General features: G+C 43.4%; 1 protein-coding gene across 1 annotated transcript in view; it reads left to right on the forward strand.

The window, feature by feature from the left end:
- Positions 1-8,477, forward strand: part of VIT (vitrin) — a 207,136-nt gene extending 198,659 nt beyond the window's left edge. The window contains 3 exon segments of the mRNA XM_006839358.1: positions 324-550; positions 3,914-4,427; positions 8,299-8,477. Of these exon segments, the coding sequence (XP_006839421.1) occupies positions 324-550; positions 3,914-4,427; positions 8,299-8,477 (920 nt within the window).
- Positions 8,478-18,482: the final 10,005 nt, after the last annotated feature.

Consider the following 18,482-nt stretch of genomic DNA (forward strand, 5'->3'; position numbering starts at 1 on the left):
AGGTTTCTCCTTCCTGTACTTGAATACATTAACCCAAATTTCTTTTTTTTTAATATTCTGCTGGTGAGTCATTGGAATCCTGGTGTTGTGCTGTGGATTAATGCTCTGGACTGCATAGTTGGTTTGAACCACAACATCAGTAGTTCAAGCTTACCAGCCACTCCTTGGAAACCCTATATAGGATCGCTATAGGTCAGAACTGACAAGACAGCATTCAACAACAACAACACCGTATCATAATAGCCTTTGCCTACTAAGACTGTGATCTGTTCCTGTATTTATGACCAGTATGATCATCCAAACACAAATTTTCTTTCTTTAAGGTCGGGCTATCTCCTTTGTGAGCAAGAACTTCTTTTCAAAAGCCAATGGGAACCGACATGGTGCTCCCAACGTGGCCGTGGTAATTGTGGACGGCTGGCCCACAGACAAGGTGGAGGAGGCTTCAAGACTTGCAAGAGAGTCAGGAATCAACATTTTCTTCATTACCATTGAAGGTGCTGTTGAAAATGAGAAGCAGTATGTGGTAGAGCCCAACTTTGCAAACAAGGTATGTAAGTGCCCAGAGTTCTCTCAACCTAAAGACGCCCTACCCTTTGAAAAGCTGTAACACCATCAAAGCTGTGTTTCTCCTTCCTTCAAACATGGAGCGCCTGAGCAATGCATACAGTGATCTACTTCCAGGAAATCAGCCATTAACAGCACTATGGAGCACAGTTCAATGTCGACACACGTGGGGTTGCCATGAGTTAGGGTCAGATGTAACTGGGTTTTGTTTGGGTTTATTTTTTAAGCCCACTTCTAGGTAGGGGAGAAGTGGGAGGGAGGAGGAACCTCTGGCAAGATACCAGTAAGTCTGGAATCTGGACTAACCCTCTCTAAACAAAACCCCACATCCATCTGGTAACCTGAAGCCAAGCACTTTAGGAAGATCATGGAAGAGCAGTGTCCCAGTGTTACCTAGAGACTCTCCTTCATCCCTCTCACAACCCCAGGGGAGCTAGGGTACAGCCCCACTGAACCGGTGATAAATAAAAAGTGTTATTGGACCAGATCAGTGATTTCCCAACACTACTCCTGGATACTGTAGAGATGCCTTTCAGGAGATGGAGCCCAAACAGATGTGAAGGTGGCCTCACACATTCAGTGCATCAATCAGCTTTTATGTGTTTCAGTGGGACTCACACTAACCTCCCTCCAAAGATAAAGTTCCAGCTTAAAAAAAAAGTAAAGAAAGAAAGTAAACCTTGGACTAGTTCATCTTTGAGGCCCTTCCAGCTGTAATAGTCTCTATTTTCAGATCTTAGAGTGCTCACGACCTCGCACCACATCCAACTGCTGACCATTTCAGCCTCATGAAATTCTCTTCCCCCTAGACTTCCAGGATATAGTGTACCTCCTATATCATTTGCTGGCTCCTTTTCTCCATCTTGTACCCTAGTTGCAGACTTCCCCTGAACTTGACCCTAGCCCTCTGCTCTCCTCTCACTTGGCCTCCTCCCCCAGAATCTCCCCCAGTCTGCACTTGCAGCACCAACAGCTCCCCCACACAAAGCCATCCAGAATGCCTAGCCAGCTGCTAAGCTCTGAAATCCCATCACTTACATCCTTCTGCTCTTCCCATGCCCAACACCCCTCCTCAGTTTCAGCTAGTACTCTGCATCTGGCCTTTTTCACTACTGGGTATTCCCATTTCAGTTAATAAGTCACAGTGACGCCCAACTCATATTTGAGTTCCTCCAAGCCTATGGAGTCCTGGTGTGGCACTGTGGGCTAATGCGTCAGACTGCAAAGTCGTTTGAACTGCAAGGTCAGTGGTTCAAGCTCACCAGCTGCTCCTTAGAAATCCTATATAGGGTTGCTATGGGTTGGAATCGACTTGACCACACTTAACAACAACAACAACAAGCCTATGTATTCTTTACTCCAAATCCATATTTGTTCTCCATGGCTCTTGACACTCTCTGAAGTGTGATCCCCACCCACTTTCCTTAGGCATCTACTGTGACCCACACAGAGACCCACTATTCCAACTAACAGATCTCCCTTCATACCCAGAAAGCCCCTGTCTCTTCCACCATGACTTGACTCAGCTGCTTGGTGGGTTACCCTGTTCTCCATCCTTTATTAGAATTCGGCTCAGATTTCAACGTTCATCTCAAATATCACCTCTTCCATGGAGCCCATTTAGATTTTTACAAGCCAATTAAAAAAGGTTTCCTAGGAAAGTTCAAAGCCATCTTGTGTTTAAACGGTTTTGTTGAGTAGTACAGGTTCCTCCATAGTCCTCTATATCTGGCCCCTGTGGAGGCAGGGAGAGGAGGAATGCCCCTCATTAGGAACACAGGTCCAGTCACTTGTAGGAAAACAGGTTGCAAAATGTACCTTTGCAACAGTCTTATAGAAAGGTTTTGTTGTGATTGGGAAAACAAAAGACACACACAAGAAATGACTGAAGAGAATGTTTGCAGAGCAGCCTCTACACATTGTAGAGATCCATCCATGTGTCAAACGTTGCACTAGATGATCTTGGAGAGACTGTCAACAGATCCCCACCTGAACCCTACAGGCTGGAATTGCGGGGTCTGGGTGATACAAATGGTTAAGCACTCATTACCAACTGAAAGGTTAGAAGTTTGAACTGACCCAAAGGCACCTTGGAAGAAAGTCCTGAAGATCAACTTCTGAGACGTCACTGCCTTGAAAACCCTTTGGAGCACAGTTATCCTCTGTACATATGGAGTCACCATGCTCCAGAATCAATTCCAGCCAACAAGTTGGTTTTTTGGGGGTTTTATAACTTTGTCATGAGGCGTCCTGGTGTGGCACTCTAGGATATGTACCGAACTGCTAACCACCAGCCACTCCTTGGAACCCTATGTTGTTGTTGTTGTTGTTGTTGTTGTTAAGTGCCATCAAGTTGGTTCTGTCTCATAGTGACCCTGTATAGGGTTTCCAAGGAATGGCTAGTGAGCTTGAACTACTAACCTTAGGTTCAAACGACCTTTCTGTCCAGTGCTTATCCATACCAGGACTCCACTGGAAACCCTATACAGGGTCACTATGAGTCAGAACTGACTTGAAGGAACTTAACAGCAGCAGCCTTGTCATGAAAGAACAAACAGCGGCCTGGTTATGAAAGAACAAACAGCGGCCTGGTTATAAATGACCATCCCCACAGTCCCCAAGACTAGAACACAAATCTGTCTGCCCTCAAAACTTGAGCTCTGTCCTCCAGACAAACCTGCCTCGAAGCAAATGCATATTTACTTACTTGTGCCAGACCTGTTCCAGAAAAAAATGTTTCATGTGGCGGTGCCCACCACTGCCATCTTGTGGCTGGTTGCCAGTACAAATGGTTGGAAGGTTCCCAGGAGGCATAAATAGGAAGCCGAAATCAGTGGCTCCCGCCTCCCTGTGGATTTGTTTAGCAGATGGCTTTTCATTAAACACCCCCCCCCCCAAAGGAAATTGTTTCAGTCCTGGGAGGGGTCTTTGCCTCAACGAATGCCTGATTGGGTGAACTGGAATGGAAAATGAGAGCATTGGGAGAAATCATGCAGAAAACAAGAGGTCTGTTTGCTTCTTCTACAGATGGTGCTACAAGATAAGCATTGGACTGCTAATTGCATGGTTGGCAGTTCAAACCCACCAGTCACTCTATGGGCAAAATATGAAGATGTTATGCCCTCTTAAAGATTTACAGCCTCAGAAATAAATCCTATGCAGATCACTATGAGTTGGAATCAACTGATGGTAGTGGGTTTGGTTGGGTTTTTTGGTTTTTGGTTTTGTTTGGGGAGTGGGTGGTTATTTGCTTCTTCCACTGCCCAGGTGGTCAAGGGTTAGTAGTGACAGGTGGAAGGACTTAACCCCGGGCTGGTGAATGTCTCATCCCTCTGTGTCTTCCCAGGCTGTGTGCAGAACAAACAGCTTTTACTCCCTCAAAGTGCAGAGCTGGTTCAGCCTACACAAAACCATGAAGCCTCTGGTGAAGCGGATCTGTGACTCGGACCGCCTGGCCTGTAGCAAGACCTGCTTCAACTCCGCTGACATCGGCTTTGTCATCGACGGCTCCAGCAGCGTCGGCACTAGCAACTTCCGCACAGTCCTGCAGTTCGTGGCCAACCTAAGCAAACACTTTGAGATTTCCGACACAGACACGAGAATCGGGGCTGTGCAGTACACCTATGAGCAGCGGCTGGAGTTTGGGTTGGACCAGTACAACAGCAAGCCGGACATCCTGAACGCAATCAAGAGGGTGGGGTACTGGAGCGGTGGGACCAGCACGGGGGCGGCCATCAACTTCGCCTTGGAGCAGCTCTTCAGCAAGTCCAAGCCCAATAAACGGAAGCTAATGATCCTCATCACCGATGGGCGGTCCTACGATAATGTCCGAATACCAGCCATGGCTGCCCATCAGAAAGGTAAGCTGGCCTTGCTTGGCAGTCTGGGTTCTGAGGAACTTCTCTGGGGCTCGTGAGTCAGTGGAAGAAGGAAGGTTCAGTCTTTTGATAAAGAGTCTCGGTTGGTGCACATATTTAATGTACTTGTTCAAAGGTTGCAAGTTTCAGTTGTCCCCAGAGACACCTTGGAAGAATGGTCTGGTACTCTAGTTCTGAAACATCAGTGATTAAAAACTTTATGGAGCACAGTTCTCCTCTGACACATATGGGATGACCATGACTCAACAGCACCTGGTGGCCTTTTTATGATTGGTTTTTATGAGCACAAAACCACAGAGAGAGTATTAGGGCTGTAGGTAAACCCTGCAGGTCCTTATGACCAATGAAGAGGGAACTGACCCAGAAACAGCAGTTAGTTTCCAAAGTGTCATCAAAAACTCAAGGCCTCTGAGTGACCTGAACCCTTCTCCTTTATACCCTAACTGAACCCTGGTGGCACCGTGGTTACATGTTAGCATGCTAACTGAAAGGTCAGCAGTTGAAACCCACCAGCCGTTCCAAGGGAGAAAGATGAGGCTGTCTGTCCCCGCAAAGAATGACAGTCTCTAAGACCCTAAGAAGCAGTTCTACTCTGTCCACATGGTCACTGTGAATTGGACTCAATTTGACGGCAGCACACTTATATCCTATAGGAACTCTGGTGGCATGGTGGTGAAGACTACCAATTGTTTTAGTACATTTCAAAGAAAAACAATATTTTTAAAGAAAACCACTATTTTTGTGAGTAACTGCTAACAAGATATTGTGAGTTTGGGGGCAACCCCACAGAAATTTTCATACAAAATACTTTTAAAAAATATTTTCATGTGAAAATGCAAAAGAGGACATCAGAACACTTAAAACTATATAAAAAAAAATGAGCAAGCTGTTTAAATGTTTATAAAAACAGTCAAATGTATGTCCTTGTTTGCAGACTATTATAGTGATTATCTGTGGATAATCACTATTTTTTCTTTTAAGTCCCATAAAAGACAAACAATGTGGAGAAAACTCCCCTGTGACCGTAATCACAGCAAAAGGACAAGTGGTCAGTGAACACATAGGACCAATAGATAAGTACTGGTGTGCAGTACTCAGGGCCATGGTGGTTTGTTTTCTTCTTCTCTGCCTACATTGAATTTGGGTTGTTTTGCAGGATTTTCTGTAGTCTTAAAAGCAGCTTTTAATCCACCCTGAAAGGAGGGAGGTGGAATACAATAAGCCACAATACACCAGCATTGCTGACTTCTGGAAACCAAAGTAATAAGCCCGGGGTTCAGGCAAGGCCTCCTGTGGTCTCCCCTCCTATAGGGCACACTCAGCCACAGCGGATGTCTGGTGACCACAAGTCAGTAGCCACCATGTCCCCTGGGCTCACAGTAGAAGCTGGTCAACATCCCAAAATGAGTGGGCAGACATGGGAGGGTCAGTGCTAGACAATAAGTCCCAGGCTTTCCATCTTTCTCTAAACATCACTCCCCCTCTGCATGTTCAGCTACACTAACGCTGGGTTTTCTAGATGGGCCTGTTTTGGAACTAACCCAGGGGCTAGCCCTACCCTTCCTGGCAGGAGAAATGAAGACTGTGAGCAATGTCCTGGGAACTATTGGGAGTATCATGATCAGGAAAACTTTACAGTATGAGGACCAGTAAGTACAAACTTAGAGGCAGGTCTCTGCTCAAACCAACACTAAAGCTCCTCTGAAAACAAATGAGTGTTTTGTCCCCTGGGAACATCCAACTTGAGGCTCGCATCCATCTGTTACAATTGCCAGTAGAAGATTCCCTACAACAAGGCTGACTGAAAGATACGGAAAGCTATGTTTCTAATACTGTTTGTGTTGTCTTTATTGGGGGCAACCTTTCCATCTTTGAGCAGAAAAGCCAGTCTAGTCAGTCTAAGTACAGGGCTGAAGCCAAGCTGCCCCTAGCTCCCCAGCTACTTGGCAGTATTTTAAAGCTCCAAGCTGGTTCTTCACAAGCTAGACACAATTCTAGAAAAGAAATTTCAGAGAGGAGCAAGGGGACTGGAAGATGAAATACAGCTTAGATCAGAACCATGTGGGCCAGGTTCAGCTCTGCAGTCTATAGGACAAAGTTCCCAGGAGAAAATGCTGGAGTCTAGGAGGTGCACCCCTGTGCCCAGCAGGGACAGGCTTTTGTTGACCAGCTGCCCCAAGCTTAAATCAAGAAATAGCACACCAGGCTGATTCCTGCTTTCCACTAAGAATGGATGCCTAGTTTCCAAAACCCTCCCTATCCTCCCAGGACATCTTAACATCTTACTAACACACACACACACACACACACACACACACACACATCCACCCACCTCCCTCCCTTTCTTTTACAACCTTCATTTCCACTGTATTTTTTCACATCCACATCAAGACATATTCAAGTCCCTCCCATCCTAAAAAATAAAAAACATTGCCCTTAACCCCATGTTTTTGCTTCAGTTACCACCTGCTTCTAACCCCTTCACAGCCAAACTTCTAAGAGAGCCTGGGTGATGTAAACAATTTTAATCAGCTGCTAATCTAAAGGCCGATGGTTCAAAACTATCCAGGTGGTTTCACTGAAGAAACCTGGCTGTAAAGATTGTTGTTAAGTGCCATCGAGTCGGTTCCAACCCGCCAACCTTGCGGTTCAAACTGACTTTGCAGTCCAGCACATTAACCCACAGTGCCACAGCAGGATTTCTCCGTAAAGATTAAAACCCAGAAAACCCTTTGGCGTGGTTCTACTGTGTAACACACAGGGTCGCCATGAGTATGAAGCTGACATGACGACAACAGACAACAATGTACCTGCTGTCCCCCACATCTTCACTTCATTTTTATTTTCAACTCAAAAATCTACTTTGTTTCTGCTACACCTACTCCCCTGAAACTGTCTCCACACTGATGCCTTTCCTTTTTTTTTTTTTTTTTTTTTTGCCTTTTCTTCCATTTTTTCCTAAGTCTGATGAATACATTTTCTTATTTCCATCTTAATGCAGCCTCCCTGCAGCATTTGGCACTGCTGGCCACCCCCTTTGTCTGGAAGCCTGTCTTCACATGGTGATGGGGCAGATGCTGGGTGACCATTCCTCTGAGACCTTGTGCAGAGGCTCCCGCAGTGGGAAGGAGGTTGGACTCTATGGATTCTAAACAAAACAAAAACCAACCCATTGTCAATTCCTTAGTAACCCTATAGAACAGAGTAGAACTGCCCCGCCGGGTTCCAACACTGTCATCTTTACAAAAGCAAACTGCCCCAACATTCTCCCACAGAGCCGCCGGGTGGGTTCCAATCACTGACCTTTCAGTTAGCAGCCAAACACTTATCCACTGTGGGATCGGGGTTCCTGTAGCTTTTAAAGGCACCCTCTAATCTTAAGCAACTCAATTCCATTGTTTTAGTTAAAAAGAGTATTGAACTGACTTCACTGTGTATTGGGCTCTATGCAGGACAGATCATGTGGGCACAATGTGGAGTGGTCTGCAGGGCACCAGAGATTTCACGTGTCCCAAACATCTTGCCCTTTGCCTGCTCAGGAATGTGAAATTCTTACTATGTATTTACTCTATTTTGTCTGTTTTCCCTCCATTCCCAGAAGAGACTATAAACTGAGCTAACAGTATCAATTTTGTTACTGTTGACTCCTATAAGAGATGTTCAGAAGTATTGATTGAATGAATGGAGGCCACATTTTATCTCAATTTTAGAGCACTAGAAATCCTTAGGGAGACCCATTGGCATTTACGCTTGCACTTGAAGACAAAAGGTAGCTAAGCAACAGGAAGGCACTGCTTCATTGGCAGTGCCTTTTCCTCAGGGACCTTGCCTCATCCAGCCCTTATCTCCACAGGATTGATCACCTACGCTGTAGGTATCGTATGGGCTGCACAGGACGAGCTGGATATCATCGCCACCCACCCTGCCAAGGACCATTCCTTCTTCGTGGATGAGTTTGACAACCTCTACAAAATCGTCCCCAGGATCATCCGGAACATTTGTACAGAGTTCAACTCCCAACCGCGAAACTGAGCCCAGCTCTGCAGAACACCAGCTAACACTACTGTACCAAGTGTTCTCTGGACAACCCCCAGCACTTAATGGGGCAGATGCAGGGCAGGGAGGCACAGAGGGCTTGGGACGCAGATGTGTTATTTTTCTTTGCCATCGTTGTTTCCCAGACTTCAAAACTTGGGAGTTAGAAAGAGGATTGTAAATTTGTAGAGTGAACTGAAACAATACATCCTTTTGAGCGTGATGGGGTTTTATATTTTGAAGGCTGCTTTCAGAATAAATGTTCAGAATAGAATATAGCACTTCTGGCTGGTTTAAGTGGAGCTTTTGTGTGGTTTTCCCCTTTATTCTCATTAAAGCTCTAAAACCCTCAGCTTTCATTTTGTCATGATATTGTAGAAGTTGCTTAATTAAAGGTTTACCAGGATTAGGCGTAGTCATTCTGGCTGTCATCTATAGCACTCCCCAGGGTCTGGGGGTGCAGGACTTGGCCCTTCTTGTATCAGGAGCACCTGCTGTTTGCTCCACCTAGCAAGTAACACTATGTCCACACAGGTGCAGAGACAGTGTATCGGCAACAAAGCTTTTCCCGATTAGCCTCCCTGGGCGGTGCAAACAGTTAATGCACTTGGCTGCGTTTTGAGGTTTAGATCCACACAGATGTGCTGTGGGAGAAATGCCTGGTGATGTGCTTTTAAAAAATCAGCCCTGTAAACCTACTCTGACACATGCAGTCACCTTAAGTCACAGTTCACTCCACAGCTACTCCATGGTCACTATCATATGAATCCCCACGTAACTGCAACATGTTACCTCAGAGCAGCTGGGGGAAGGCACAGGAGGACTGAGTGGATCTTGCTCAAAAGGGCTGCATTAAGCCGATGCAGGCTTTAGGCCCCAGCTGCACATTAGAACCACCTGGGGCGTGAGGATTCCCAGGGGATCCTACATCCTAATACTAATGTAATCTGAGTCTCTAGAGCATGGAGCCTAGGTGTTGGGAATTTTTTAAAGCGTTTTCTTGGTGATTGTGATATGCAGGCAGGACTGCGATCCACTGAGTGATCCCTGAGATGGTAGTGTTAGCTCTTTTCTGGGAGAGTCCCTGTTTTTGCCTGCTGTCCAGGCTTAGCATTTGTCTTGGATTTTACACTTGTTAACTCAATTGCTGTTCTTACTAATTGCCTTAAAATGAGCCAGGATGGGTTTGGTTGAACTCTTTGTTTCACTTGCAGCTTCTGCCAAGGACTCATCTATTAGGATGTGAAATACCTGTGCAATGGGAAAACATTCCAAGATTCATACATAGAGAGGACTTACTTGGCAAGTTAACTTTTGTAAAAATTGGTGCCAAAGAATGCTACTCCGCATGAAGGCAAAAGAAAGTAACTGTGTTAACTGTTCGCTGCTGTTCTTGAGTGGATTCTGACTCACAGCTATCCCATGTGTGCAGAGTAGAACTGTCCCAAAACATTTTCAAGGATTATGACTTTCAGAAGCAGATCACCAGGACTGACTTCTGGGTAGGTTGAACTGCCAACCTTTCAGTGAATAGTTCAGCTTCACCCAGAGATTCCTACCTATATCAATACCTGAGATAAAAGTGTTTACATAAAAAATGGAAAATTAGAACCTCATCCACTTAGAGTTTTCTCTGAGTCTACCAAAACATTCAGTACCTGGAGAGAGAGTATATTATCAATTTTAAAATATTGTGGTAGCCAGAGAAGAATCTACTAAAGGTGAAAGCAATTTGAGATCTATTAACATAGAATTGACTTGAAGGTGATGGAAAATAGTTTTGTTCAACACCTTCAAAATACAAAAAAAAATTTTTAAGAGAAAATTCTTCAAAAGATATCACATTATTAAAGATACAGCTAAGAAACTAATTAAATAACTTAATTAAGTACTGTTGTTAAGTGCCATCAAACTGGTTCCGACTCATAACGACCCTGTGTAGGGGGTCTGAGGAGCGGCTGGTGTGTTTGAACTGCCTACCTCGTGGTTCACAGTCCAGTGCTGATCCTACAGCACAAAAACAAGAGTCCAGGAGCAATTATTCTGAATTTGTTCTTGAATGAGTAAATAATCTAAAGGAGATTATGAAAATGTTGCTTCAATACACTCATATAACCTATTTCATTTTTTAAATTTTTGTGGGAAAGTTTTTTTTTAACAACTTTTAGGTAGACTTTAATATAATAAAACCAATTTGTCATCAATTCAATTTGTGGATAAAGCACTTGGCTGCTAACCAAAAGGTCAGTAGTTCAAACCCACCAGCCACTCCAAGAGAGAAAGATGTGGCATAATATAATTGCACAAAAATCATAGCCATATAAACCCTACAGGGCAGTCCTAGTCTGTCATAGAGGATTGCTATGAGTTGGAATCAAGTACATGGCAATGTGGTTAGTTTCTTGGGTTTTGAGTTATCAATTCATCAATAAGTAAATATTTTCCAAATGAATATAACTTTTTTATTGCCCCCTTTCACTCACAAAATTGTCCCAGTCTGGAAAATAAATTATGTGGTGACCCTAGTGAAAGGTACTATGCTTTTGAAGATAAACAGAACCTCTGATGTCATCAAGTATTTGCATGTATGCCTCCATGTGAAGCAAAGGGTCACAGGCAGTGAGGTGGTTGAGAAGCACAGAAGCTACGGTGTCATCAAATGGTGTGAATGTTCGAGTGACCAATGTAGTGACAAGAAGGACAAAGACAGTGACAGGAGTGAGGCAGGGAAAAAAATCATAGGTCAAGCCCTGCTATTCTCTGGGAAGTTAGGGAAAGGGAGTGGAGATTGGTATAAGGCAGCAGTGAGAGAGATGAGAGTGCCGAGCCAGAGACTTGGAAGGAGGAAAGATTGTTAGGAGGGAGAAAAGAGGAGACAGAGCAGCCCTAGTCCCCATCCCAGGCCTGCAGTTGTTGTTGTTATGTGTTGGTTCTGACCCTGTACAGGGTCACCAAGGCTGTAAATCTTTACGGGAGCAGAATGCCTCATCTTTCTTCCGCTGAGCAGCTGGTACATTCCAACTACTAAGCTTGAGATTAGCAGCTCAGCTCATAATCCAATATGCTACCAGAACTCCTGTACATAAGGCTAATTTTTTGTGATGATTACTTTTATGTCTCCACTTGGCTAAGCTATGATGTCATTGTTTGACCAAACTAGATGTTGATGAGATTAACATTCAAATCAGTTGACTCTAAGGACAGATTTCCCTCAATAATGTGAGTGGGTTTTATCCAATCATTTAAAGGATCTGAAAAGCAAAAACTGAGGTTTCTTGGCAAAGAAATTCTGCCTCCAAATCATAACAGAGTAATCCTGCTAGTTTCCAGCCTGCCACATGGACTATAGATTTTGTACTTGCTAGTGTGTCCATAATCACGTGAGTCAATTTCTTAAAATACATTTATAGGAGTAGCTCAAAGGAGGGAACAAATCTTTACAACAAGGATCATTCCCAGCCCCTCCATACAGAGAGTAGACAGGGATGGGAAACTTGGACATTGGCTACCCAAAATGTGGAGAGGAGGGCTACAAAGGCAAGAAGTGACTGGCTTACAAGTTTTCAAGAGGGAGCTTAGATCCAAAGGGCACAGAGGAAGGTAGAATCTCCACTGAGTAGTATCCAATCTGTCTGGGTGGGGCTGATGAAAGGAGATGGGGATAGGTCTCTTGTGGTACAATAGTGAATAATTGTTATCAGGACTGATTGTGAGGGTTGGAAATGTAAAGGCAGACATTTTGTAGCAAAAGGAGGGGAGTGATTGACTTTGCAGTCTTGGGACCATCAAGGGAGAAGAGCAGAGTACAGGACCCTACCCAGAGAAACAGTGACACCAGAGATGGAGGCAGAGATGATGATGTGGAGAGATGGAATGGCTGGGGACTGTGGACCCAGAGAAGAAGAGGGGCTGTGTGCTGATGACCATGGGGCAAGTTTTTGTGGTATACCCTTTGGTTGGTTGATGATACATGGAGGGGATTGTAACCATTGCAAAGAAACAATATATTATAAGATTAATTTAAAGCTAATGTTCTCCCATGCAAACTATCACATAACTCACAATAAAACATTAAAAAATCAAACATTTATACATATATAAATCTCTCTACATAAGTTCTACTGGTACTGTGTATGCATATGTGTCTGCATATGTAAGTGTCCATTCTACTGATACTGTTTCCCTGGAGAACAGATAGCCCCAACTTGGGAAGCTGCAAGAGACTGTTGGGTTTAGGGATGGGTGGCAAGAGGGTGAAGGGGCTGAGGCTTCTGGGAGCATGCTGACAACAAAGAGACTGTCTCCCAGTCACAGTGGGAAAGCTACAGTGGAAGTGGGGGGTTGGGATTGCTCATCAGGGGGTGCAGTTTGGAAATGAGAGTCCAGTGATGATGGAGGCTTGGTTGAACTGCCACATCATTCAATTTAACTGTGCTCAACACTGCAAAGGCAGAATGGAAATCTTAACTCTGGAAACAGAACCTTAGAGAAAATCTATGTGAAACTCTCAACTTGCAAAAGAGGAAATGGAGACAACTACAGGAAAACAGGGCTAACATTCAGATCTTCTATCTTCCAGAGTCTTCTATTGACTCACCTGACCACCTTTTGTTAGGGTCAGAGCCCCTTACCCACCCAATGCTACATACTCCTGGGCTCTGGCCCACCTGTGCATAGCTGTTTCTGAGTCCTACAGACTTCCCAGTCAGTCTCCTAGGGCAACTGTCTTTCATTTCATGGAAAATCTCTTTCTTCCACATCCTTTCTCCCCAAAGGCAGTCCAAGCAAGCAGATAAGGAGCACTGGGCACAGTGATGATGTTTCAAATTGACCCACATCAATGTTTCCTCCTCTCAAGAGCGAGGCCATTTGGAAGGGGTTTTTTGGTTTGTTTTGGTTTGGTTGTTGTTGTTTGTTTTGTTTTGTTTTGCTAGAAATTTCCAGTCAAAAAACAGGGTCCAGATGTTTTTTGTTTCCCTGGGTTCTTTAAACCCTTTGAATATGACAAAAACTCTGTTTTCCAAGCAAGTTTTCCAGCATCAGTCTCCTGAGACAGCCTGGGTGTATGAAGATGACAATGTTTCGACTTCCAAGGATTTTCTAGCCTAAAAGAGGAGCTTCCAAATCTAACTGTTATTTTTCAAATCAAAATCCTAAGAAATATGCTCCCCTTAGATTACCCACTTCCCAAGAGTCCATTTCAACTGATAACTACTCAATAGGATAGAGTAGAACAGACCCACAGGGTTTCAAAGGCTGTGATCTTTATTGGAACAGACACCTCATCTTTCTCCTGTGGAGCAACTGGTGAATTTACACCGCTGACCTTTCCGTTAGCAGTTGAGCACTTACCCACTGCTACCACCAGAGTTCCTCCCCTTAGATTGCCAATATATAACTGTTGTAAGTAAGAGATGTGCTTGAAAGCATGAATTTAATTACTGTGAGGAATTTTCAGTCCAGTGGGAAACCACATACAAATGAACAATTAAAATCGTATAATTACTGTCATGGGAGCAGACACAAAGTGCCTGACTGGCAATTGCAAGCAACCTCATGAGAAAAAAAATATCATGAAGATGCCTAACATTTTGTCAGGACTGCTGGGTCCCAGCTAGCACTTAACTGTTAACTCACTTATCTCAATTTACTGAAAGATATTATTATTATTTTACAGATCATGCAACTGAAGTTTAGGAACTTGCCTCAAGCCACTCAACTGGTCCAAAGTAGAGTCAGGAATGAATCCAGGCAACCTGACTCCAGGGTCTGGATTCTTAACCATTTTATTTCATATAAGGGTAGTAGTGCATGAAGTCAACAAAGTAGCAACATATGGGGTTCTTTAATAAGCCTGACAGTTTAAAATATGTGTATAATTCTGTATGAATGTAAAAAAAAACAAAAACAAAAAAACTCACTACCATCAAATTGATCTGAACAGAACTGAGCTCCATAGTATTTACTTGACTGTAATCTTTGCTGAAGCAGATCACCAGGACTTTCTTCTATGAGGCCGCTGGATGGTTTGAACTGCCAACTTTTCAATTAGTAGTCAAGCTACTCAGGGACCGTGAAGTGCCCTCAGTCCAATGTAAAACTCCACTCTGCCCATCATTCTTCCTGATCCTCTAAACAGTCATTCTGTTCTCAATTAAGATAGGAGATTTTTATCTCTGGTCCATAATTCTCATTGGTCCCAATGCAGTAGGCTCCCTTATCCTCTTGCTAAACTACTCATCTGTTAAGCCTTGGCACCAATATTACTCATCTTTAGATCCTTGCCTGGCCTGCTCGGATAGACTTAAATACTCTAGACATAGAAATTCTGCCCTTATTCTCCACGGAGTCCTGGTGTGGCACTGTAAGGTAATGTGCTGGACCACAGGTTGGTTTGAACCACAAGGTCAAAGGTTCAAACTCACCAGCCACTCCTTGGAAACCCTATACAGGGTCACTATAAGTCAGAATCAACTCAACAGCACTTAAAAAAACATTCTCCATGGTCCTCTGTGGTCCCCTCTCACCAGAGGACACAACCCACATATGCCATCAAGGAAATGGGATCAATAGAATGAACATGTTGAGTTGAAGCTGCCTGACTATGGTAGAATGAAAAGCAGAGATTTTTCAAGAAGAGAGAAATAGAAGAGTATGTCAAGAGAAAGAGAAAATCTGTTTCCATCCAGACAATACAAGTCTTCAAATGTCCTTCTCAGGTACATTACTGTAGATTGCAATCACGTTTCCTGCATTTAAATCAACAAGCATGCTTTAACTACTTAATACCTGTCAGCCACTGTGATTGACAGTGGAGTACAAAAGTGGGTAAGACCTGCCCTGTGCCTGAGGAGCTTCCAGGCAAGTGGAGAGAGACAGTTACAAGCAGATAACACCAAGCTAATGTGACAGAATACTAGAAGATGAGCCCCTCAAGTTGGAAGGCACTAAAAATCTGACTGGGGAAGAGCTACCTCCTCAAAGTAGATTGAATCATGATGAAAACACTGGAGTAAAGCCTTTGGGACCTTCTTTTGCTGATGTGGCACAACTCAAACTGAAGGAAACAGCTGTAAACATTCATTAATAATCAGAACTTGGAATGCACAACATATGAATCTAAGAAAATTGCAAATTGCCTAAATATGAAATGGAAAGCAAAAACATTGATATCCTAGGCATTAGTGAACTGAAATGGACTGGTATTGGCCATCTTTAATGTGGCAATCGCATGGTTTACTAAACCAGGAATGACAAATTAAGGAGGAATGACCTGACATGCATTATCAAAAAGAACATATCAAAATCTATCTGAAAGTACAACTAATGTCAGATGGATCTTGGCTGAAAGCAGAGAATACCAGAAAGTTTACCTGTGCTTTACTGACTGTGTAAAAGCTTTCAATTGTATGGACAGCATTGCAGACAATAAATATTCCAGAACACTTAATTGTGCTAATGAGGAACCTGTACACAGACCAAGAGGTAGTTGTTCAGACAGAACAATGGAACACCAAGTGGTTTAAATTTAGAAAAGGTGTGTGCTAGGGTTGTATTCTTTCACCATACTTCTTCAATCAGTATGCCGAGCAAATATTCTGAGAAGCTGGGTTATATGAAGAAAACTGAGGCATCAGGATAAGAGGATATGCAGATGACACAACCTTGCTTGCTGAAAGTGAAGAGGACTTAAAATACCTACTGATGAAGATCAAAGGCCACAGCCTTCACTATGGGTTGCATCTCAATGTAAAGATGTAAAGAAGACAAAAATCCTCACTACTAGACCAATAAAAACAGCAATTAAAATGGAGAAAAGATTGAAGTTGTCGAAGACTTCATTTTGCTCTGATCTACAATCAGCACTCATGAAAGTAGCAGTCAAGAAATCAAACGACGTATTGCATTATGTAAATCTGCTGCACAAGATCTATTTACAGTATTCCCAAGAACCAAGATGTCAGCTTGAGGACTAATGTGCGCCTGACCCAAACCATGGTATTTTCAATAACCTCATATGCATGTGAAAGTTGGACAGTAAATAAGGAAGACCATAGAAGAATTGATGCATTTGAATTATGGTGCTGAAGGAGAATATTAAAAGTGCCATGGGCTGCCAAAGGACCAAACAAGTGTGCCTTGGAGGAAGTAAAGCCAGAGTGCTTCCTGAAAGCAGGATTCTGTCTCTTGTACTTCAGACATATTATCAGGAGGGACCAGTCCCTGGAGAAGGATATCATATTTGGTAAAATGGATGGTTAGAGAAAAAGGGGAACACCCCCAACAAGATGGACTGGCACAGTGGTAGCAGCTATGAGCTTAGACTTTGCCATGGTTGTGAGGTTGGCGCAGGACTGGACAATGTTTCATTCTGTTGTGCTTAGGGTCACTATGAGTCGGCACTAACTCGATGGCACCTAACAACAATGACAACAATGTGACAGACCACCACTCATCTGTTAGTTTGTTGTATTGTGTGAGGTGGCTTGTGTGTTGCTGTGATACTGGAAACTATGTCACCAGTATCTTAAATACCAGCAGGGTTACCCAGGTTACAAAATTTTGTTTTTTTTTTTGGAACTTCAGGACTAAGACAGACTAGGAAGAAGGAAAAGAAGGAGAGGCAGACCACTTCTGAATGATGAGCCACTGAAAATCTTATGAATAACTGCAGAACATTGTCAGATCTAGTGCCAACAGAATAGCCCCTCAGGTTGTAAGACACTCAAAATACCACTGAGGAAGAGCTGTCTCTTCAAAGCAGAGTTGACCTTAATAGTGTGGATGGAGTGACACTTTCAGGACAGGGATGGGCAACTTGGACATTGGCTACCCAAAATGGGGGGCTACAAAGGCAAGAAGTGACTTGCCTACAAAGGCAAGAAGCTTTCAAGAGGGAGCCTACATCCAGAGGGCACAGAGGAAGATAGTATCTCCACTGAGTAGTATCTAATCTGTCTGGGCAGGGTTGATGAAAGGAAATAGGGATAGGTCTCTTGTGATACAGTAGTGAATAATTGTTATCAGGACTGACTGTGAGAGTTGGAAATGTAAATGTGGACATTTTGTAGCAAAAGGAGGGGAGTGATTGACTTTGTAGTCCAGGAGCGGAGGTCCCTGGGACCATCAACGGAGAAGAGTGGAGAGTGGGACCCTACCCAGAGAAGCAGTGATCAGCGATGATGACGTGGAGAGATGGAGCGACTGGGGACTCTAGACCCAGAGAGGGAAAGGGGTTGTGTGCTGATGACTGGGGGGGGGCAGGCTTGCAGGGTATAACCTTTGATTGGTTGATAATGCATGGAGGGGATTGTAACCATGGCAATGAAATGATGTACAATAGGATGAATGTAAAACTAATTTCCCCCACGTAACCTATCACATAATTCACAATAAAACATTAAAAAAAAAAAATGGAAGCCCATCTCCTATTCACATCTACCTGAAGGCAATCAGAAACCTCAATAAAACCTCAACATACATTCATTTAATTACTGAAAACCTAATTATTGAAGATGCTCAAGAAACAATCGACCATTGCAGTACATGTCCACGAACAGGATAGAGTAACTGACACAAATGAGCTAGATGTAGACCCAGACTTCACACTGAAAAGAGGGCAGGTCTTGGAACTGCTAGAGAAGGAATTCAGGAAAATGATATGGAAGTGCATCCAAAGTTTCCAAAAAAGTTTTGAGAAAAATAAGAAGTAAGGAAAGTGCTACAGGAACAAACAAATAACATAGATACAGCATTGGAAACAATTCAAAACCTGCAAGATCTGCAAGAAGAGGTCCAAATGATTAATAATAAAATATCAGAAATAGACAACACACTGAAAGAGCAAAGAAGTAGAACTGATGACTGGATGATCAGAGCTCAACCAGGAGAAGAAAGAAGATGAAAAAAAGAGTAATCTGATACAATTTGATGAACTTGACCTACACCTATGGATGCAGTAACTCAAAAGAGGGAACAAATCCTTACAGCAAGAATCATACC

The sequence above is a fragment of the Chrysochloris asiatica genome, unplaced genomic scaffold (genome assembly GCF_000296735.1).
Source record: "Chrysochloris asiatica unplaced genomic scaffold, ChrAsi1.0 scaffold00024, whole genome shotgun sequence".
Taxonomy (NCBI): Eukaryota; Metazoa; Chordata; class Mammalia; order Afrosoricida; family Chrysochloridae; genus Chrysochloris; species Chrysochloris asiatica.